This window comes from Polypterus senegalus, chromosome 9 (assembly GCF_016835505.1).
Source record: "Polypterus senegalus isolate Bchr_013 chromosome 9, ASM1683550v1, whole genome shotgun sequence".
Classification (NCBI taxonomy): Eukaryota; Metazoa; Chordata; class Cladistia; order Polypteriformes; family Polypteridae; genus Polypterus; species Polypterus senegalus.
The window spans coordinates 137,157,032-137,181,857 of NC_053162.1; the positions used below are offsets into that span (position 1 = coordinate 137,157,032).

The window sequence follows — 24,826 nt, forward strand, 5'->3', positions numbered from 1 at the left end:
ACATGAAGCAGAAAGCAGTCCATCATATAACAGTAGTGCAGGTGGACACTAAAAGCACGATTTGTTCTAGTTCTAGTTATAACAAAGTATATGAAGGTGATAATTTTGCTCAAATAGTAAACTGTGACACCACATCTGAAGATGCGTGGCGTGCCAAGAGTTAGGCACCTTTAATAGTTGCTGTTCATGAGATTTCTAGGCATATGTACAGATTTATCAGATACATATGATCTTTTATAATATTGTAACTTTTTAATAAATGACATGTTAGATGCAACTGTGACAGGGTCCAAGAGATGTACACACCAACTGATCCAGTACCATGCACACAATCCTAATTCCAGGTTATGCATGTGGTCTGATGTCTGTTACGATGAGCTATTGGTTTTCTACTTACAGTACATAATTCAAAAGCCTGAAGTTAGTATATACTGGTCAACAAATCCTTTGCTTGAAACGACTTATAAAAAGCAGATTATGGGGAGTCACACGTGATGATTCACCATGATGGCTGGCTAGGGCTTGAGCTCCAACTCCTCACGCCAATAAAACCCACTTTTCTAATTTTTCTCCTACCTTACATTTACTACTAAATCAATAGACTGTACCATATTTCTAACTGTTACCAAGAACAGATGTCTTCTTCAGGCCGGAAACCACATTTCTCACCTACTAACTCACCAAAAAAGCTGAAACATTCTCCAATGGGGTCCAATGCCAATATGAAAGCCTCTCTCTCTCTCTTTCTTAGGACACAAAGCGGAAATGGACAATGGCCAACAGTGAGATGCAGTGCATTGTCGAAGGATTCTGGGCCCTCAAGAACAAGATTCAGAAACTCCTGTCCAAACGGAGGCACCTGAGAGAAATGAATACTTGCCTGCTGAAAGAGTCCTCCCCGACAGCTGAAATTGTCACAGGTCATCACAATTCAGTAACCTCGACTTCACGCCAAACCACTCACTTTCAGGGTTAAGTAAGTTTTACCTCCACGCCCCTTCAGAGCAATGACGACGAGGGAATCGGCCTGTTTCAGCTATGCAGAAAGGGGTTTAAGATTAGATCACCTCCATCGGCCCTGACAAGCATCTCCATCCAGAACCGTTTTGACCCTCTCTGCTCCCAAACCGTGCTTGGGTGATGTATTTGTTATTAGAAATTCTATCATACAAAACTCCCAGGCAAGAGATGTTACAAGAAGAGAGCTGACAGTCTTCAAGAGGCACAAGAACAGGGTAGGGTAAATGACATGTAATACCGATAGTCTGACATTCTTAATGTGGATTTCACAGCACTTTTTAATGCCACGAAGGAGAGGACTCTGGCTGCTAGAATCTTCATTTCAGGTCCATTACCTCTGGCTAGAAAATCGGATGAATACTACCGTCGCCTTTTGGCATTAAACTGCTGGTTGAAAGGTTTCTATGACAGACAAAAAAAATCAGGTTCGTGGACAACTAGGATCACTTCTGGGAGAGACAATGTTTCTTTAGGCGAGATGGTCTGCTTCCTAATTGATTCGCCACCTGGGTCCTCTCTGAAAACATCTGTAAAATAATTTGTCTCTCATGACTATGTACTTTTAATCCAAATCCTTTCCATAATGCCTTGCTAGGATATAATAATTCTGCAGTGAACTCTAATTCAAATGCACACTGCATTAGTAGTGTAATAACCAAGCTCAGTCTAAGTAAAAATCCAGACAATACGACATAAATGCGAATAATTTAATTATCATTTAACCTCTAGATGTGAATGGTATTAAAACAATAACAAACCATAGATTAAATCAAAAATATTCACAAAGCAGCATTAATACGAATAAGGTAAGTACCATTTTGAACAAACCGTAATGATCCGCCAGTTCAGCTCTGCTCTTCTGAGACCTTAAATATGGCCTTAATAAATGTTAGAGCATTATTCAACAAGACATTTTCCATCAACGATCCTATTAATGATAGGGAAATTGACTTTCTTATATTAATTGAAATGTGGCTTAGCTCTGATGGTGTGGCTGTTTTAATCGAATCTGCTCCTCTGAATTACAGCTTTACTCAGGCGGTAAGCCAAGGTATGAAAGGTGGTGGTTTAGCAAATATTTATTTGAGTCGGTTCAAATGTAAAGATGTCGGGTTTGGTACGTTCACGTCTTTTGAGTATCTTGCAATTGTTTTTCAAGGAGCTTCTCAGTTTCTAGTATTGTCCGTGTATAGACCTCCTAAATAAAGACTGTGTCTTTCTTTGATTAATTCTGAGACTTGGTGTCAATTATAATAACTAACTATGATAGACTCCTAATTGTTGCCGACTTTAATTTTCATATTGATAATCATTGTGACCTGAAAGCAAAAGAATTCATGAAACTCCTCCAAACTTTTCATCTGAGCCAGCACGTTAGTCAGCCAACACACAAGGGGTCACATGTTGGATTTAGTGATTACTAAATGATTAAAAGTTGATGTGAGGCAGATTGTGGGTATCAGTTAATCAGACCATTTGCACTATTTAATGTAGAAATACTGACAACTACAATTAATGAGAAGCATATTGTTAAAAAAAGCTTCTATAATACATCTACAGCTTTAAAGTTTGCTAACATTTTAAGCAACTAGTCTGTTTGTAATGCTTACTATAATAATGATAATAATATAAATAGCAAGGTGGGAAATTTTAATGCTAAAGTGAGAACAGCCACTGACATAGTCATCCCTGAAAAGACAGTTCAAAAATCCACCAGCACTGTTATAACATGGAAGACCCAAAGAGTATCTGATTTAAAGAAAACATGCCGGAAAGTTGAGCATAAATGGAGAAAAAGTAAACTGATAGTCCACTATCAAATATTGAAGGCTAAAATAACAGAATACAACAACGTAGTCCATCTTGAAAGGCAGTACTACTTCTCTAAAATTTAAATAATAAAGCTGGTAATCCAATAGTTTTATTCTCTACTATTGGGAATGCCTCCAAAACACTTCCAATGAAACTTGTGATGCTTTTGCTATATTTTTAATCACAAAATTAATGATATTAGAAATAATATAGTACATCCCTCCAATACTGATCCTATTAAATCCCGGTATTCCATGTTAAGTGAATTAAATTCTTTCACCAGGACAGAGGATAATTTCTCAACTGAAACCATCCACCTGCATCTTTGACACAATACGAACTGCTTTTTTGAAGAAGTATCCAATGTGCTAATTGATAGTTTGCTTGAAATAGTAAATTCATCATTAGATACCAGGGTGTTCCCAATCTGTTTTAAGACTCCTCTTGTTAAACCCCTGCTCAAGAAAAATAATCTCAGCTCCTCTGTTTTTGACAATTTTAGACCCATTTCTAACTTTCCTTTCTTAAGTAAAATTCTAGAAAAGGCAGACATTATGCAGCTAAATGATTACTTGAATAAACATGCTATTCTTGCTAAGTTTCAGTCAGGTGTTAGAACAAATCCCAGTACAGAAATTGCACTTTTTAAAAAAGTAAATGACTTGCAGGTTAATGAGGACAGAGGCCATTTTTCTGTTCTCATCCTGTTAGATCTGAGTGCTGCATTTGATACCATTGATCACAATATTCTTATACATTGCCTTAGTCAGTGGGTGGCCCTCTCTGGCAATGTCTTAAACTGGTTTGAGTCTTACTTAACAGGTAGAAAATTCTTTGTTGGTTGTGGTAATTATACTTCGAAGACACATGAGGATCTATCATGGATCCAGTGCTCTTTTTGATCTACATGCATTACTTCCATGAAGTCAGATTATCTCAAGGCATAATGTGAGCTACCACAGCTACGTTGATGACATACAACTGTATTTATCAGTAGCACCTGATGACCCCGACACTCCTGGTTCACTGACCCAATGTCGTACTTGTGTTTCTGAGTGGTTGAATAGTCGTTTTCTCAAACGAAATAAGGGGAAAACAGAAATCTTAGTTATTAGCAAAAATGGATATAGTCAGGGTATTAGAAATAAACTTGATCCATTAGACTTAAAAGTCAAGACAGACTTTTAAGGCAACAGGCCCTTTCACTAGGTGAAGATCTCTTCATTGACTGAATTACACTGTGGTATTCTGTACATCATTGGTCAAATTCAAGTTCCGGTCATGGGGAGGCCATTCAGGTTTCTGTCTTACTTTATATATTTTTTATTATGAACTGGAATCACTTTTTGAACTGTTCTTTATATAGTTAATATGATTTTGATGTTACTTTATGTTAACATAAGCTGAGTATAGGAATTGGGGACTTTCTGTGTAGTTATCTGTTGGATGGGTTTGTGACGCTGAGGATGCTGTGGCTTAATGGCATCTTCAGCTTCATCTTGTTTCACCATGTGCTGCAGTTAATCCTCTCCCTCCATTATTTTGTTCTATGTGTTCTTTTTGTTCTCTGCACAGTGCATACTATTCCCTCAGATATCAAATCATTCCTTAACACCCTCCCATTCCCCTATCTGCCCAAGAAAAAGGCTTCTCTTCTAGATGCTCACATTTCTTTGCCTGAACTTAAAGAGGTGTTAGACTCAATGAACACAGGCAAGGCCCGGGGATGGGCGAGCCCCCATCTGAGGTAATTTCCGCATTCTGGACACACTTATCCCTTCCCATTTTTGAGATGATCAGTGTAGCTGCCTCCTCTGGCCATTTAAACACTAGTATTAATATTGCAGTTATTACTTTATTTTTGAAGCAAGATAAAGATCCTACTCTGTGTCAGTGTTACAGAACCGCTTCTCTCATTAATAGGAATATAAAACTGCTAGCTAAGGTTCTGGCACGCCACTTAAAGAAAGTCATTAGCAAATTAATCAACCCTGACCAGTCTGGTTTCGTATATTCACGGTTAGCCTCAGATAACATGAGAAGATTTCTGCATGTCATTAATTCAGTTCCCTCCCTTCCTAGCCCTGTTTCACTCCTTTCCCTGGATGCCAAAAAGGCCTTTGATCGCAAGAAATGGCAATTCCTATGGCAAGTCATGGACAGAATAGGCTTTGGTCCAAGTTTTATAAATCTGGTGAAGACTCTTTACGCCTCCCCCTCTGCACTTCTCTTGTCTAATTCAAATATCTCACATCCCTTCTCCATTAGTAGGGGAGCTAGGCAAGGTTGCCCTTTGTCTCCTCTACTCTTCAACTTATCTCCATTCGTAATTCTCAGCTCCTAACTTCTATTAGAATTTCAAATTCCATTCTTATGAAATATCATTATATGCTGACAACATCCTCCTCTACCTATGTAATGCCCCGACTGACATCCCTTGCATGCTAGGACTGTTCAGGTGTTTCAAAGCCCTGTCCGGTTACAAAATTAATTGATCTAAATTGTCTCTTTTGCCACTTAATGATATGTGCTGTCAATTCTCCCTACCATCAGTCATTCCTGTATCTAGCAGTAAAACACATTTGGGTGTTGATATTACTGCCTCAATCTCAGACATATCCTCTAATAACTATCACCACATCTTCACTGACACAAAAGCTCCCATAAACACCTGGCCCATGCTGCCACTTCAACCTTCTAGTAAATATTGTTCCAAAGTTAGGTCACTGATCTGAAGCCTCCTCTGGAATGGAAAGAAACCAAACCTTAAACATTTAACCATGGTTAGAGATAGATTGAGTGCTGGTGTAGGGCTGCCTGACCTAGAACTATACCATTGGGCTTTCACCCTCTACCCTATTTTGTCATGGCTGTTTCCTTCCCCTCATCCCTCTCCATGGCTCCCTACAGAATCCCCCCTTCACTAGGGTGCCCTGTTTACTTCCTTAAAGTCTAAAGCCACCAAATGTTGCTTTTGACCTATTTTACCATATGTCATCAACACCTAGCATTGTGTGGAAAAGTTACTTGCACCCTCTGGAAAATGGCACTCCCTCACTCCTATATTTCATAACCCTGCTCTCTCAATAGGTGGCCAGCCCTGTGTATTTCCTCCTTGGCAGCATGCTGAAATTAGTGTGCTGTTTAATTGTTCAGGACTTTTCTTTTCTACTCCGATCAGGAGGATTTCTATCACTACCAGACCACACATAGTACTCTTTGTTTTGTTCTTTCTCTCTCAAGAAAATACCCATCTCTACTCTCTAATCCTTACTGTTTAGAGCATCCTATAAACCTCTGCCCTTGATTTCTCTTTGGTCCAGAGACCTTTCTCCTCTTCCTTTGCTCCTTTCATGGGACGCAGTTCTCTGCAACGTAAGGATTTTTTTCTACAAACCCAAACTGCCAGAATACCCAGTTCAAAATTCTACACAGACTCTATCCCACTCCCTGTTTCTGATGGTACTTACTGCTGATCCTCTCTGTCAATTACAGTATGTTCTCTTGGTTTATCAGGCACTTTTCTCCACATGTTCTGGCACTGTTCCTGTCTTTTCTTTTTGGACATATGTATGTCATCTACTGTTTTCCTTTCTTTCCTGTAGTATCCCTGTGTTACCTTAAAACCTTCTTCTTTTTGACCTTTCTAGGCTTCCATTCAAATACTCTGAAAGCAAGTTATTCTGTCTGGGTACCTTAACAGCCAAACTAATTATTGCCTCCTGCTGGAAGACACCTGAATTCATCACTGTCAACAACTGGCAATCCTCCTTCTACAATTTAATACATTTGGAGTTGTCTGCAGCTTGGATTAATCATGCTTCCAGCAAAGCAAAGTGCTATCATCGCATGCTAGCAACCAGTAATGCAACTGAATCCCAGTCTGCTGCAGCTCAATTGTTTAAATCTTGGCTTGCAACTCCTTTATTCTTTTTTTTAATAATCCCTTGGCTCGGGTTAGGTGGGAGAGGGTGGGTTGGGTTACGTTGTATGTTATGTCCATTTATTCCAGTTTAATAAAAAGTTGATCACAAAAAGAAGAAAATCATGAGTGAAAACATTTCAGCTTAATTGGTTGTTTGAATGTTGTTGACAACAACTTTGCACAGAAACTTTTAAAAATTGTTTCTTCTTACTGGACTGTTCTTTGACACATTGATAGTGATTCTGTATAGTTTACATATCCAAACACAATGTTGTTGATACATCACTTCTGCATTGAAACAGTCTTTTGTCAGTGAAGCAATAACAACCTTTTACAATAACTCAGTTGACAGCATCTTTGCTGGGCAATAGGTGAAGTTTACTGGTAGCTTGATAAAAATGCCTAGAGTATCTGCAAACTGGTCAACAGTTAAGCCTGCTGATTTTTTTATGCTGGGATAACTAACAAATACAATTTTAAGCTTTTACATTGCAAACTATCTTTCTTTATAATGCTGTTTCTGTGACATTTGTGGCTGTCCACATGCTTACACGCCTGGATACTCCTGCACTACTTGCTGTTCTAGAGCTTCAGGATGTTCAAGTCAAGGCTACTCTTAAGATCTTACATACCAGCTTTTCTGTGCTCCTCAGTGCACAGCTAGGTGAGACACAAATGATAACACAAGCCCAACCCTACCTCTTCCCAAATTCATCCCTGACAGTGGCAATTGTGTTTTTTCCTCAAACACCAGAAAACAGGTGAAGCTTTTGTCTTTTAATGTCAAACTTGGTATTTTTAGATATTCATCTCTACAAGTGGGCTATACTTCAGGATTTCCATAAAAGAGATAATTATATAAGAGACTACAATCAGGGCATTGATTTCAGAATTCTTGGAAACAGGGAACAACAAAATCCACAACATTGTATCTGTTATCTAAAGAAAAATGAGTGTGTTTAAGCTTAAAGGTTTCACTTCATAAGACAAATCATCAGAATGAGTTAGTGCACGAATGTGGTTATAAGAAAAGATGCTGGTAAAGGTGATTGCATGAAATTTCTCAGTCCCATTAGAAAAATCATTGCAACCCAAAGGGAACATCACAATGTGTTTAAAAAATTGTGATATGTTTTACACTCTATTCTTTTAAGACCAATATGATCCCAGTTTTTAGAAAACTGAACATCTTATCAGAGAATCAGAACAGGACTGTAATAAAAGCATCAGTTAAAAGTGTGTTGTAGTTTGTTTGAGGGTTTTTATACATAAACTTTTCATCTTCAAAGCCAATTTCACAATTGGCTTGGCAATTTAAAAGCTGATTTTTATTACTGCTATATTGTTTTTGTGCAACACAAGTTTGAGTTCAATCACGTCACCACATTTGTTAAGATTCTGACATGATGCTATAAATGTATTACTTTATCTTTTGGTTGATACAATGTTTTTTTGAACTTTATAAGTTATTAGCTTTTTATTCAAGTAGACCCTAGTAGTAGTATTGAAATGTCACACAGTGAGTCAGATGTGAGGATTAACTCTGCAAACTTGAGGTTTAAGGCTCTTGTCTTACCAATTTACGATACTGTCTGCCTAACAGATCTAATAACAGTTTAGTTATAACTAAGTATATAATAAAGAGCCTACATTTGATTGTCTGAGGTATATGAACTGAGCTTATTTGAAGAAATCATCAGTAAGTAAAGAAAGTAAATTATTTAACTTACCCTTAGTTCCAAAGTTGTATACTGAAAAATAAAATATTCTTTAGTAAATCATTGTGAAATTAGCTTCATTATATTTTAAATAGCTAGTGACATTTAAATATTATAGTATTCATTTAGTACATTTCTTTAATGTATGATGCTAGAAATAAAAGTCAATAGCTAATATGACAAATCTATTTAATTCAGATATAGCTCTTCTTTCTTTCTTTCTTTCTTTCTTTCTTTCTTTCTTTCTTTCTTTCTTACCTTTTCATTAACAGGTAAAAAATCTTCATCCATTGCAAAAATGCGAAACTTAACTGAAACAAAGCAAGAAAAAAAGCCTGATTTGTATGTCATATTCAATAAGAACAATAGGGACTTTTAATACATTAATCATTTTTTCCTAATACACTTATTTCAATACAGAGTCACACAGAGCTGGTCTCTATTACTGCAGCATCTATCGTTAGGCAAAAGCCAACTGTGAATTAAATGCCACTTCATCACCAGGTATATTTTTACTGTGCCAGTTAACCTAAAACTGGGTTACTGGGGGAAAACTAGGAAAGTGTTTGGGAAATTCTGAACATAACTATTGAATCACAAGTTCACCCGTTCATTGTACATTATATACCTAACAATAGCTTTATTTAGATCTTTAAAGTTTGTAATTTTAATGTTTTAATTCAAGGCATGTGTTGAATTATCATGAAAATAATGAAATGTGCAAATTGTTTATAGTAATATTTGATATTCACCTTAATAAAAGGACATGTGTCTCTGTGTGTGTCTGTGTATCTGGTCGGTTGCTATGTCCCTGATTTATGTCATTTGGTATGGGATTTGTAAAAGCAGTGCGAATGTTTGTGATGTCCCACCTGTTGAAATTAAAAATGTAAAAATTTTATTACTACATGCTGTGGACGACCAGGGTGTGTATAGACGCCCTAACCCAACACAGGCAGGCAGAGACACAAGTATAGCATAGCACATGTTTATTTACAGCTGTGGATGTGCTTCTTCCTCACCTCCCAAAGCACAGTACAGTACAATTCACAGTCCTTTCTTTCCTTCCTTCCATCCTTTTCCCAGTCTTTCTGCCCTCCACATCTCCCTTACAAGCTTCGTCCTTCTTACTCCTGACTCTGGCTTCATGATTGGAGTGAGGCAGCTCCTTTAATGTTGGCCCTGGGAATGTTCCAGGTGGCTTATTAATCAGACCTGGAATCACTCCCAGGTGTGGTGAAAGCCCAGTGTAGGGCTCTGCGGCTTCCCCTGGTGGCTCGCATAGAGCTACAGGATTCCCAAAATGCATGCTCAAAGTTGTGACTGTACATATCTGTGACTGATATGAGTGTAAGAAAACGCTGGCCAGAATTACTGCAGAAAAAGGCCACCTTAATTCAATAAGCCCTGAATCTATCATCTTTTCAGCAGTCTGTATCTGACATGCAGTGTCTGTCTATAAATGTAGCACTGGATGGATAAAGATTTATACACATTCTATCAATGTTTCACAAGTCAAGGCACAGTACTTACTAGGCCCCACCCTCCCAACTCTGACAGGTGAAACAGACAGTTTAAATTTTTTTTTATTTAATTTGTGTGATGTCACTGAAATAATGAAATGAAGAAATAACTAAATGCATATAGAAATAAGTAACATAAATATTTTATGACATGTTTAATTATTTATACTCAACTATTATTGTATTTTTACTTAGTGTCACATTTCACATTACATTAATTTTTTTCTGTGTTAATTTCATTAATTGTGCCCTAAATATTCCTCTACAAATAAAGATGTTATCACAGGATATGAATATGTTAAACAGACAATTCACCTAGTTCACGCAATCAGCAAAACAAATCCATGCTGGATTTTGGCTAGCATCATGCAGAGCAATGCAATTAGACACAGTGCATTCAATACAAAAATGGTTATTTCAGCAAGTGGATGAAAGTAATTGAATGCCATGAACCAAGCACTATGTTTTTAATACTTCAGAAAGCTGTGTAAACTTTAGTTTTTGTCAGATATTAAACCCAATCTCCATAGCTCACTATTGCTAGAGCAAATTGTGCCTTTTGGTTGATGGAGAAAGAACCTGTGAAGCTGGTGATAATTTAGATCAGTAGCTTTCTTTATTGTCTTAAATACGAAGTAGCTTCCTAATTTCCTAAACCCATCCATTCATCCATTATCCAACCTGCTATATCCTAACTACAGGGTCACGGGGGTTAGCTGGAGCCAATCCCAGCCAACACAGGGCGCAAGGCAGGAAACAAACCCCGGGCAGGGCGCCAGCCCACCACAGGGCACACACACACACACACACACACACACCAAGCACCGGACACTTTTTTGGTTATGTTCACACATATATCTTGGAATGTACTGTTAAGTTCCTGGAGTCACCTGTGGCTAAACATTCAGGCATTGAGGTCTGGCAAACTCTAGAAGTAAGCTTAAAATCAGCATATATGAAAACCTTACTGAAAAGCCCTCAAGGACTTACTTTTCTCAACTTGCTCTCCATAGCTAGTGCTTGTCTACAGCATTCAACCTTCAGCAAAAAGCATATCAGAGGCTTCAAGGTCCAAGATTCTGAAACTGTTACTGCATGTTGTGATGTGAGATTTTGCATATAATTTGATAAATGTTTTGTATGTCTTTATTTATAATTTAGGCAAACCAATGTAATTTAGTGTTACTTTGGTGAGAGGTATTCGTGTTTGCAACCCCCGTTTACGACTAATTTTATGACAGGATTTGGGGGGATGTGTCTTAAACCAGTTTGATGAGTATTTCTCTGCTAAAGTCTTTCAACCCCCTGCAAGGAAGCCAGGATGTTTAACATATGGTTTGGGGGGTGGTAGGTGTTAAGATGTTCTATTTCCCCCATTGGTCTGAGGTATGGCTGTTTGGAATTGGCTTGTCTCAGAGGCCTTTAAGTACCATGATATCCTATTGACTGTAGGGGGTTGGACAGAAAACCTATACATTTGCTTGCTCAACCACATTCTCTCTCTCTAACCAACATATGATGAAGAAGCATCTCTCTTGCTAACCTGTGATGATGTAGAAGTATCTTTCTCTTAACAACTGATGAAGACCACCACACCATGAACTGACAAGAACAGCACAATGAAGAACACAGCTTCAGCCATATTGAGACAGGATTGAGGCCTGTTCTGAAGAAAGCTGAGCACCAATGATGCCTTAACTAGAGACATTTTTAATTAACTACAAGTCTGTGTGCCACCTGAGTTACACATCACCATCTTATCAGGTTGTATGGTTGTCAATATTCAAATGCACTTTGCATTTTGTTATTATTTATGAATATTATCAGTAATACATTATTTTATGTGTAACTTAACTCCTGCTTGTCTTTTTACTACATCTAATTGCCTGAGGTTATAGATATAGAAGGGAAGGTAGGGATAAGTTATATACAGTGGTAAGTCTGTGAGATTAGGCATTCTAAGGCTACATATTAATAATACAATAGGGGAAAGTAGATAAAACAAGATAAAACACTGTACATGTCATCTTTTCTGATCATAGTAAGGCTGATCTACAGTATATGTCTTTAACAATTTGCGTATTTACATACTATTACAATTATGATTTATTTTGTGATATTATTATTTCTTTAATGATATATTTTGGTTGTGTTTATTAAGGTTGCTGCCGTATTCTTTTTGGTAGCAATGCCTGGTGCTGATCATATGGGCATGGCACGTGGAATTACTGTATGTATCATGACCTATAATGTTACCACAGTGCCATTATAAAATCTGGCACCATGCCGTTCTAGACATCTAAGCTTTTGGGTAATATTTTGGTTGATTGTTTCTTTTGAATTTTCATTTCAGATCTATGCTTGTCCTATTGAGTATTCTTTTTCAAATATATCTTGGATCTTTGTCTCCTGGTCCTTGACGTAAAAGTTTCTCCTTCTGCACTGGTCTTCTGTAACAATCAGGTAATTAAACTTATAAGGGTCAAAGACTTACAGAGGCTAAACTTATGCAGAAAATTAATTCTCATTTTGCCAAATTCAGAAAGCTAATAATTTATTTGATTTTTGTCGTTCACCTCTTCAAGTAGCCACCTTTCAAATATAATTTTGCCATCCTCTCTTTATTATCCTTTTGTTTCCTCACAGATTGTTCTTTTCTCACATTTGCAGTAAATCATATTTTAGGCCATACCTGATAAAAGTCTAATCGAGAGAAATATGGTGTTTCAATACTTTTTTGCTTTCAGTGTGAAGCTAACAATTTGCCCTTTGTGAAATCAGTGATTAATAATGAAAAGGTTTAATAGCAAATAATGTTTCTTTTTAAGTTAATGGTGTGAAGATTAGTTAAGCCAAGTCTAGATCTCATCTGTGCATCACAGCAGACATCCTGGCAGCAAAGCCTGTACTGAGTACTAAAAAATAACATTATCCTTGGGTCAATATATACAGTGTACCTAGAAAGTATTCACAGCGCATCACTTTTTCCACATTTTGTTATGTTACAGCCTTATTCCAAAATGGATTAAATTCATTTTTTCCTCAGAATTCTACACAGAACACCCCATAATGACAACGTGAACAAAAGTTTACTTGAGGTTTTTGCAAATTTATTAAAATTTTAAAAAACTGAGAAATCACATGTACATAAGTATTCACAGCCCTTGCCATGAAGCTCAAAATTGAGCTCAGGTGCATCCTGTTTCCCCTGATTATCCTTGTGATGTTTCTGTAGCTTAATTGGAGTCCACCTGTGGTAAATTCAGTTGATTGGACATGATTTGGAAAGGCACACACCTGTCTATATAAGGTCCCACAGTTGGCAGTTCATGTCAGAGCACAAACCAAGCATGAAATCAAATGAATTGTCTGTAGACCTCAGAGACAGGATTGGCACAAATCTGGGGAAGGTTACAGAAACATTTCTGCTGCTTTGAAGGTCTCAATGAGCACAGTGACCTCCATCATCCGTAAGTGGAAGAAGTTCGAAACCACCCAGGACTCTTCCTAGAACTGGCCGGCCATTTAAATTGAGCGATCGGGGAAGAAGGGCCTTAGTGAGAGAGGTGACCAAGAATCCGATGGTCACTCTGTCAGAGCTCCAGAGGTCCTCTGTGGAGACAGGAGAACCTTCCAGAAGTACAACCACCTCTGCAACAATCCACCAATCAGGCCTGTATGGTAGAGTGGCCAGATGGAAGCCACTCCTTAGTAAAAGGCACATGGCAGCCCGCCTGGAGTTTGCCAAAAGGCACCTGAAAGACTCTCAGACCATGAGAAACATGGTCTGATGAGACTAAGATTGAACTTTTTGGTGTGAATGCCAGGCGTCACGTTTGGAGGAAACCAGGCACCGCTCATCACCAGGCCGATACCATCACTACAGTGAAGCATGGTGGTGGCAGCTTCATGCTGTGGGGATGTTTTTCAGCAGCAGGAACTGGGAGACTAGTCAGGATAAAGTGAAAGATGACTGCAGCAATGTACAGAGACATCCTGGATGAAAAACCTGCTCCAGAGTGCTCTTGACCTCAGACTGGGGCAACAGTTCATCTTTCAGCAGGACAACGACTCTAAGCACACAGCCAAGATATCAAAGGAGTGACTTCAAGACAACTCTGTGAATGTCCTTCAGTGGCCCAGCCAGAGCCCAGACTTGAATCTGAATGAACATTTCTGGAGAGATCTTAAAATGGCTATGCACCGACACTTCCCATCCAACCTGATGGAGCTTGAGAGGTGCTGCAAAGCGGAATGGGCGAAACTGGCCAAGGATAGGTGTGCCAAGCTTGTGGCATCATATTCAAAAAGACTTGAGGCTGTAATTGCTGCCAAAGGTGCATCGACAAAGTATTGAGTAAAGGCTGTGAATACTTATGTACTGTACATGTGATTTCTGTTTTTTTATTTTTAATACATTTGCAAAAACCTCAAGTAAACTTTTTTCACATTGTCATTATGGGGTGTTGTGTGTAGAATTCTGAGGAAAAAAATGAATTTAATCCATTTTGGAATAAGGCTGTAACATAAAAAAATGTGGAAAAAGTGATGCGCTGTGAATACTTTCCGGATGCACTGTACTATTGTGGTATACTTGTGGTTCCAAGAAAATCATTTGCCTTTAACCAATGAGCTTTATACTGTGCTTCTTGCTACTGAAACCAGGAAGTGCATGAACGTGGATGCAAAATGTTTCATTTGTAGAAAAAATAAAGACTCTTCCCATCCTATTCACAAAAAAATGTGGAAAATCCACGGAGCATGAATTAGAAATCCTTTCATCACTTACATTCTTAAGGAAAAAGGAAACCAATTCTTTAATCCACTATTATAGAATGTGAAACTGTGTGCCTTTAAGCACTAAGCCTCTCTTTTATGAAGTCAGAGGTTAACTTTAAAGTGGATTGGAAAAAAAACACTGAAATTGATGCTGAAATCTATCATATGACTAAATAACCAGTCAAACATAAACATGGCACTAGCTGATATTATCTGAACTCATTTTATCACAGCCCAGCAATCTACGTCAGGATGTTGTAGTCACTATGGGCCATCACAGAGCCTCAAACCCTACAACTATGCTGTAGATAATCTTTGGTTCAAATTAAGTGTTTTTATTATAGCAATGCTATCTCTTTTCAGGTCTCAGTCTGCACATTTTTATGTACAAGCCTTGCTTTACTTTCTTTCCTTTTCTCCTCCATTCTTCCACGGTGACAGGTTTCATTGTTATTTTAATCTTTAGGGTGGACAGCTTCCTTTTAAAACCCACCTGGGAGTACATTCGGTGTCCAAATCATTGTCTCCAGGAAGCACTTCCAGGTCTGGCAGAACACCTCATAAACAAGGTATTCATCTTCCATTAGCTCTAGCTGGCAAAACCAGTGAATATAACAAAGCAGCCCTATTGGACCATAAATTCCCATCCACAAGGAATGCTGCCACCCAGCGTATGAGGGAATGACCTGTACATGGGAGGCAGTCTCCTACTGTCCCACATTTCTGGCAATCCCGGCCAGGAAAGAGACTGCTCAATATCCCAGTCAGGATGCTTCTCTAGCCCAATCATCAGTCCACTATGCTGACCTCCCATCTGGGTAAGAGATTCTCATCCATTGCTGCTGGGATGCCAGTGCTGGTGCACCATCTATTGCAGTGCCACTCCATGCCCACTGGGAGAGGAACTGTCACACCTACCTTCCTAACCATCTGTTATTCTGGCCTCCTGGCCAGGTAAGGGAACTGGGTCCAGCCTTGGTGAGACATCAGTCCATCCATCTCAATATAATGAGTGGAAAATGCTCATAGAGGTTAAATAAAGTGTAAACATTGACAGTCTTGCATAGGATGCCATAAATTGCAACCGTAATTCTTTTTTTTTAAGGTACGGCCCACTTTTGGGGGAGAATTTTGTTTGCAATCCCCAACTACCATACTCAACACCATTCATAAACAAACAGCATCTGAGTTGTGGTAAAATAGTTGTCAAATAATAGAAACACGTTTGCTGGCACCATTTGTTACCCAGTAGCGCAATTTGTTTCTCTTCATGTTTCCTGAACTTTCCACCATGTTTGAGAAATGACATGCAAATTATTTTTAATTGCTGCATGGATGCTCAATGGCACTGGAGTATTCTGGAAATTTCAGTTCGGCTTTATTTACATAAGCAACAAAGCACGATGAGGTATTATTTCCAAGCTATGCCCTGTGCTGTTGGGTGAGAAGTACAATATGAAATAATCAGCGATATTTAAGAATTTTAGACCTATTTCTAGCCTGCCTTTCTAAAATAAAATCCTAGAAAAGGCAGTCATTTTGCAGTTAAATGATCACTTGAATAAACTTTTTGTTAAAAATTGATACATTTTTAGAAAGATCATTGGGGCCTTCTACATCTGGCAATGACAAGAATAAAAAGAAAAAACAGATTGTACAGTGATGAATATCTCAAATATGGTTTAACTGCTATTTCCAATAAACCCCGGTGTGCAGCTTATGGAGAAGTGTTGTCAAAAGAAAGTATGAAGCCATCAAAGCTACTTTGACATTTAAATACCAAACATCCAGACAAAAAAGGAAAACCCGTAGAAAGCAGAACTACCTCCACAAGGAGCAAGCCATTTTTACTTTGGCAACCACTACTAATGAAAAGCATATTATCAAGTTATCAAGTTGCATTTCGGATTGCAAAAGCCAGTAAGCCACATACAATTGCCAAAAATCTAAATTTAACCGACAGCTGTTGATATGATGCAAGTAATGGTTGATGAAAAAGAGACTGACAAGCTCAAAACAATACCTCTCTCCAATAACATGATCCAAAGAAGAATAAAAAACATGGCAGAAGATATTAATACTACTAATAATAATAATACATCCTTCTATATAAAAGCGGTCGGGTGTCCTTCCGTCCCGTGAGTGCTACACAGGCGCGGAGTTTCACACACGCCCCGTCCATTTTGCAATGCACGATGGGATTTGTAGTTTCATTTTTCCAGATAAAAGATGATTTTCTACTCCAGACTGTGCGATATCTTCTTCTTCTTTCTTACTATATAAAAGCGGTCGGGATTGTCCTTCCGTCCCGTGAGTGGAAAGCGTAGCGGTATTCCGCTTATCACAGACTTACTACTTGCAGCTTGCGGTACGAAGCAACATGATGTGAGCAGAGTTCTGGTGCCCCCATCGTTCCCTTGCTTTTGTGCATGATGCGCTGGAAAAATAGACAAAATTATGTCTCTGGAAATAATTAATGTTGATGGAGTACAAATGCCTCACCGCGTAGTAAATATCAGGGGGGTTCAAAAGGGCGACCTCAATATAGAAAAAAAGTTTAAATTTCATCACAAAAATAACAGAAACTATGAGTATTAAAGTAATACCGCTCAAATGCAATATAACCAAATTAATGAGTTTCTATAAGATATCAAATTGATCTACATATTGAATTGCCTTAAGAAGTGGTCAACTTAAAAGTCAGTCGCCTTAAAAGGCGGGTCAGCCTAGTTTTATTTATAAAACTTGATTTCTGTTCGACTCCAATTGACAAAAAGACATTTGACTCAATAAGTCATGAGAAATTTAGTTATGTTTAATATGGTAAATTCTGAGCTCATACTGTGCTGCTATCTCAAGTAACCATGTTAGCGTGAGCCTTAAGCCCTCTTCTAGGAACTTCCTCCATACATATTCTGAAGTGCACTTGCTTACTAGTGCATCGCTGATTTGTCTCTATCAAACATGTAATGTCTCAAAACCAAAATCTTTAGCTGCTTGCCTGTGCTGCATAACAAAATGGTGAATAGTCTCACCTTGTTTTTGTGTTAGCTGGTAGAAACCTTGCCTTGCAAAAGCTGTGTTCACTTGGGGCACAAAGTAAGCATTTAACTCAGCTAGTACACTGTTGTAATCCTCTGGCCCACCTGTACATCCTGCACATCCAAACCCATGGTGCACGGGGGATTTTGTCATTTATGATAGATTATCTGTTAAAATGAGTCCTTTGCCATCTACAAACAACTCAAACGCTGATAGCCATCTTGTCCAACTTGATCCCAGCATGGTGGGTTCAGTATAGCAATCAAATTTTGGTTCAGATGTTTCCATCTGTTTTCATTGCAAAATACAACCATTTAGCAAATCTTCATCGACAATGCTCAGTCCTTTGCCTTATCCCAGCTTAAGACTGTCGAATTGAATCAATACATAGGACAAAAGTTTGTAGTTGAACACAATGTTTATTTTATAATAAGGCATTAATAGGAAGGGAACCTTCATTGTACCAGTAAAATTACATTGTAAACACTAAGGTGTTTTTTGTTTTATTTTAGAAATCCTGTTGCTACTCCCTAGCTTTTTGATCACAGCATGTCATTTGTTTATAAACATAATACAATTTAAGCATTTGAGAGTTCAGAATATAAAGACAATAATGAAAAACAGTACAAAAAGCCTCTAGAAAATTAAGAAATGAATAAATGTAATAAACTAACAAAACAAGCATTGTACCTGTTTGTCCTGGCTTATAGATGGGTTTGTCTGTCTGTATGAAGGTCATTGGCTTTGATGGGGTAATAAGCACTTTTTTCTTGTCTACAACCTCAAAGCTTTCACCCTTCAGACTCATCTCAATATGTCCAACAAATTTATTGCTCATTGGAACCTATAAAAATCAAAACCATACATGATGAAAAAGATTTGTATGACAACTGCTATTTTGTTTTGTACTTCTGGTTGTTTGAATAAAAGCTCAGTAAATGTTTGTATTTGCCTAACATTTAACCAGAACCAGCTTGTCACATTTGTTCTTCTTTCCTCATGAAACTATTAGGTGTCTATATCTCAGCTTGAAAGTAAGAATATTTGCAGGGCACGATATTTCTGTGGATTCTATTTACTAATTTTTAAAAGATTCCTTTTCTTTTAGATGAACCAAATTATAAACCATACCTGTATTTTAAAATCATTAACATATTGTTGGAGCTCTGGCAAATTAAGCAACACTTAATGTGTCAATTAAAGGAACTGAAGTGTAACCCCTTTGGGCTGACTTCAACTAACATATTCACTAGACCTCAGCCTGCTGACCTAGCCAATATAATTTCTTAAATGGCCTCACCTTAAATTCAATACATTTGTAGAAATCCTTTTCCTTAATTTTTTCCTCCAAAAGAGTGAGGTTAGCACTCTCCATTGTTAAGGTTATGGTGATTAAAATAGTTTCATTAGGCTGGAGGAGATGGGCACATACTTTTTCCATAGTTCCTCCATGAATTTGATGAGGAATTGCTACCATATAGGTTCTAAAACAGCAAGAAAAAATAAAAAGGAAGAAAATACAAGTTTCTCCATTCTGTTCAACTACTGAAAAGACTGCTAAGATTACACTGACAAATGGGCATGATTTACAAAAAAACAAAGCATTTGCCACTTAATTTATAAAATGTACGATGGTAAAAGCATAGTAAATACTTTCTTACAGATGAGCATTGCCCTCAGCCAGGAAGTTAAGTAGTTGTAAGCAGAATAACAGAACCACATTCCATATGGAGGCCATAATGTCGAGAGCTCCTGAAATCTGCAACAATGAAGATGGACATCTGAAAATACAAACCAGATTTATAACCAAAACAAACACACTGAATTAACTGTCTATATCCCCACATCTACCTCTCCTACTCTCACTCTCTCATTTTAATCCACTCACATCAATGTTCTAAAAACAGTAAAGACAAATTTTGAAATCTAATATGTCTCTTTGACTGTTGTCATAATTCTCTCTGAGGCTTTCTGTTTACTAAGTACCACCTCTACTACCTGTGTAAGATGGGACAAAATCTAAATCTGCAGTGCAGCATCTATTGGAATGTATTCTGTAATGCATGTAGTAATAAATGCACTGTATTTTACATTCCAACAGATGCTGCATCACAAACATTAGGATTGCTTTTTCAAATCCCATACCAAATGGCATATAACAGATACAGTACATAGCAACTGGACAGTCATATACATACCCAGATATTTGTCCTTTTATTAATGGGGAAATGAAAGATGAAACTTGATTATGAGACATAAAATGCGAGACACATTGCAACTACCACAAATTTATGTTCAAGTTGGACATCTGAGTCATTTTTAACTCTTACTATACACTATATTGACACGTATTATAATTTACACAACCAATGCTCCCAAACTGCTTTTTTTCTGGAGGATCACATGAAAGAAACCATCTCAATGGTCCTCTAGAATGTCATGTGATCTGCTTCTTCAGGCTTCATCCACAAGGAACAAGAAATAGATGATAAATAATTAAAAATAAACAAAACCAAGAGAAATAACACAGAAGCACGAAAAGTATTAATCAAATTAACAAGTACAACAGCAAAAACATAAAATGCATACAAGTTGGCAGGAATATATAAGAAGCAGAAGCTGCAAAAAAAACATTGTAGTAGATACGACTTTTCTGTTTTTGTTCATTGGGACCAGGAAGAAAAGATTTTCACAGATGAAGTACAGGAAAAACAGAGTGTGATCTCACAAGTTAATCCTTTATGCTCAAAACATGCATACTTTTTATCTGAAAAATACTATCACTGTTAAATACTACAGTGATTCTACATTTGCTCTGTGTGAGAAAATAAACCAATTAAATGCAAAGTGGTGGTGTAGATCAGCACTGGGATCCCACAAGACATAACATAAAGGTTGCTGACAGTGGCACACATAGTTGATAAGGGACTTCTGGGTCTGAACCATTGTTCCAGCCTGTAGTTTTACAAGCAAAAACAACTACATTATGCAGGATCAAACAAAAAAAGTTGCCTAAATATGAATAGGCACTACACAAAAGCAAACATCTATTATGACGAGCTGATGGCTAGAGCTGGCCAGTATGGCCAAAAATATTATCGCAATAATTTTTACTGTATCGATTATTCTAAATATTTATCACGATATAGAACTTTATATTACTGTAATAGTAACTATCTTAGTACTACAAACTGAATAAACAAGATATTCATTATAGCTTAAAATATGAATTATTATCAACAAATAACACACATATGTGCACTATATACATAGAAAGTTTCCTTAACAAAAAGTGAAAAGTTTTCAATTAAATAATTGCACTTACTTAGAGAAGCTCAAATTAATAAGAAATGTAACAATACAAATGTAACAGTAAAAAAAGTAAGTGTGAATATTATAGTAATATAAACATATTATATATATTGCTGATGTAATAATAGAGTATTAATAACACATGAATATATTGTGGTTTTGTTATCTCTACAGTGAGAGATGGATGACAGTCAATGTGTTTAACAAAGGTGTAAGCACCTTTTCTGTCTCTTAGAAAAAGCAGAAGGTTCTGGCAGCAGTAGCAGTTAAAATTAAACAGTAATGTAGACCACATAGCAGTACACAGATTGCAGGCAGTATGGTGTCTGTGCAGTGTCATGGCAAAATCTTTGGAGATCAAATCCTGAGATAGTAGGTTCAAAGCTTGCTTCAGATGATGCGTGTCCCTGACCAAGTTATTTAAACTGGCTGTGCCCCATTTGGAAACAACAAAAGAAATGAAACCAACTTTGTCTCACTTGTTGCAAGCTGCCTTGTATAAAGACATCGGACAAATAAATAAATATGAATAAACATAAAAATATATTAATTTATGTGTTGGAAGTCCTGCAGGAAACCCCATTTTTTTCAACGTCACAGCCAGAAAGTCGAGGACTTTCAAAAGTCTCTTGAAGCCTTCTTTTAAGACCCCACCCACTGGCATCCTACCTTTCACCATGAAATGGGTGACTGCATTTGTGATGCATTGTTGATGTCCTGATTCTCTGCTACATAAATCCATGGCTGAAAATTTTGACACAACAGACTGCTGTCTAAGGTACAGCACCACTGCTTAAATGGTCGTTAGCCACATCAGTTAAGTGCTTTCTTGCAATCTTCATATTGGATCAGGTGGTATCCTTTTGAGGTGCTGGGATAGATTTATTGTATAACCGTTTGTTGTAGATAATTGGCTGAAGCATATCTTGCATACTGGGTTTATCCGTTTATGGTCTGATTTGTGAGAACCAAACCATCACCATCTCTTTGTGAGCAGCTACCACATTTTCCACTTCGGCTTCACTTGCCATGTAGTTGTCTTCTCACACTATTCAAGACCATGTTGTTAATAATTGCCGCATGTCTAATTCATCGGGACAAGATACTGCAAAGCTGCAGTGTGACTGGCTGCTGTTCACCAAAGACTATGTGCTGTGTGACTGGGCACAAGCTTTATCTATTTCTGTATAAATAAGACAAGTGAAAATTTTTTTCTATACCCTAAGCTGATCATCATTATCAAAAATATATTTTTCACAAAAAAAATAAAATTATTTTATTGCTCAGCACTGCTATTGGCGTTATTTTTACTTATAATATACATTTTACTCCAAAAGCTTGAACTTGAAATTTGCCAGTCAACAAAATCTTTATTTAATATAAACACTTTATGGACAAGAAGAACTTTTCAGCTTACTTTTTATATATTGTTACCTGCCACTTCCCACAGTACTGAGAAATTTGTTTTGAAACTAAAATCATTCTTTGAGGCACTGAAAAAGAAATTTTGTAAACTTTACATACCTAAGCAGAATATTGTTGACAAATCAGTTATGGTTTGGAACAGTCATTTGAATGAAATTGTCCAGTAATGGTACGTTATTCTGTTGTCATCTGAAACTGTAACTATAGTGTCTGGTCTTCATTTCACAAAGTGTATCTAATCTGTGAAAGTACTGCTTCACTTTTCACAGCTCATCAAATATTTACACACTTGCACATCCCTGTGAAGTGGATGGAAATATGGAGTAAGATCACTGTCACAACTAACTCGTAATAGTTTAAGTCAAATTTACATTTCACACGTGTCAGTTACTATTGCGCTTCTGAAAATGACGCTTGCTTTAAAAAATCTGTTTGCACTTCTGAAAGTTACTCTTGGTTCTGAAATTTACGAGTACAATTCTCAAGTGTGAACAAACTGTTAAAGATATGTCACTGGACACACAAAGCATTCTCAATCAAAGAAGAAACAATCGATTTTTGTTACTACAGTATGTATGTGCCACAAAAGTGGATGGCTGCGATCCTTCTTCATATATATGGACAAAAGCTTTGGTTGTCGGTTTAGTTGCCGTCTCGGTGTTGCATGTTTATGATCTAACTAGAGGTCACGGGGAGCAGAGTTTTTCCTAGTAGCATTTAATGAACATCCGTGGGGAATCAGCCCTGGCTGTGATGCCAATCCATCACGGGGGTGCACCATTGGACTCTCTGTTTACTTCACCTACAAGTCTTCAGGAGGTCTGGCGTAAAGCCCACGGAGATATGAGGACAACATGACCATTTCATGTGAGCCTGAAGTTATTTGCTTATTTACACAACACTTGCAAACCAGTTATTTATTCATCATTAACAGTCAGTCATAATATTCTGCAGCATAAAAAGATATTAACGTGCATCAACTAAAATGGGCCCTTTATTTGAAAAAAGAAATGTTCTTCACATTCTCTACTTGATCGGATACAAAGGAGTTACATCAAATTGGACCAACTTAATTTTCAAAGTTTTGCGAGAAGACAGGTGCCTTTATTAAAGGGCAGTTCAGTTTTTCTCAGCTCAATGACAAACTTGGCATGCTGTCATATCTATTAAATAATAGGTATTATGATGTTTAATCTATCCATCCATTTTCCATCCTGCTGAATCCGAACACAGGGTCACAGGGGTCTGCTGGAGCCAATCCCAGCCAACACAGGGCACAAGGCAGGAACCAATCCTGGGCAGGGTGCCAACCCACCGCAGGACACACACGAACACACCTACACACCAAGCACACATTAAGGCCAATTTAGAATCACCAATCCACCTAACCTGCATGTCTTTGGACTGTGGGAGGAAGCCCACACAGACACGGGGAGAACATACAAACTCCACGCAAGGAGGACCAGGTCTCCTAACTGCGAGGCAGCAGCACTACCACTGTGCCACCGTGCTGCCCATATGATGTTTAATGGGCACAGTAAAGCATTAGGTGATATTGGGCAGTCCTCATTTTCACGGTTTTGTGACAAGACAGATGCCTTTGTTATATATGAGTTGGGTACAAGGGTCAAATTGACAGGCAAAGTTGGCACATTCCCTTGGATTTAGATGTCTAATGGGTACTGCAGATGGTTAGATGGCATTGGGCTACACTAGTTCTGAGAAAATAAAGATATCTTTGTTAAATTGCAGTTGAACTTTGGGTACACGGGTCAAATGGACTGGAAAATTTGTTATATTCCCATACTGTATATCAAATGAACAGATTTCAACGTGATGCTTGACTGGCATTATACAGGGTTGTCTACCGTTGACCCACTCTGATTTATAGAGAAAAGTGAATACCTTTGTTGAAGTGCAGTTGAGGTTTGCTGTCCCAGTGCAGTTACAATGGTCAGACTGACTGGCAAACTTGGCAATGAAGGAAATTAACTGTGATGTTTAATGGGCCCTGTAAAAGGTTAAATGGTGTTGGACCACCCTAGCTGTCACAGTTTTGAGAAAATGCAGATGCCTTTGTTAAGTTGCAGTTGAGTTTTGCATAGACCAATGTGACTACCTGTTTCAAACTGACAGGCAAACATGTTACATTCCTATTTTTAATGACTAGGATTAACATTGATATTTAACAGGTGCTGCAGAGAGTTATGCCACCCTTATTTTCATAGTTTTGTGGGAAGATTCCTCTTTTATGTTGCAGTTCAGATTTT

The 24,826-nt window shown here is 37.7% G+C and overlaps 1 protein-coding gene across 2 annotated transcripts in view; it reads right to left on the reverse strand.

The window, feature by feature from the left end:
• The window catches only part of LOC120535854 (alpha-2-macroglobulin-like), a 193,887-nt gene that overhangs the window by 165,615 nt on the left and 3,446 nt on the right, over nucleotides 1-24,826 (reverse strand). The window contains exons 2-6 of one of the 2 annotated variants that reach the window (XM_039763969.1): nucleotides 19,481-19,578; nucleotides 19,120-19,303; nucleotides 18,510-18,663; nucleotides 8,734-8,786; nucleotides 8,488-8,508 (exon numbers count right to left, since the gene is read on the reverse strand). In XM_039763969.1, the coding sequence (XP_039619903.1) occupies nucleotides 8,488-8,508; nucleotides 8,734-8,786; nucleotides 18,510-18,663; nucleotides 19,120-19,303; nucleotides 19,481-19,557 (489 nt within the window). In that variant the 5' untranslated portion in view covers nucleotides 19,558-19,578. Of the gene's footprint in view, nucleotides 1-8,487; nucleotides 8,509-8,733; nucleotides 8,787-18,509; nucleotides 18,664-19,119; nucleotides 19,304-19,480; nucleotides 19,601-24,826 lie in introns of both variants that reach the window. The other variant, XM_039763970.1, reaches the window with a different exon arrangement.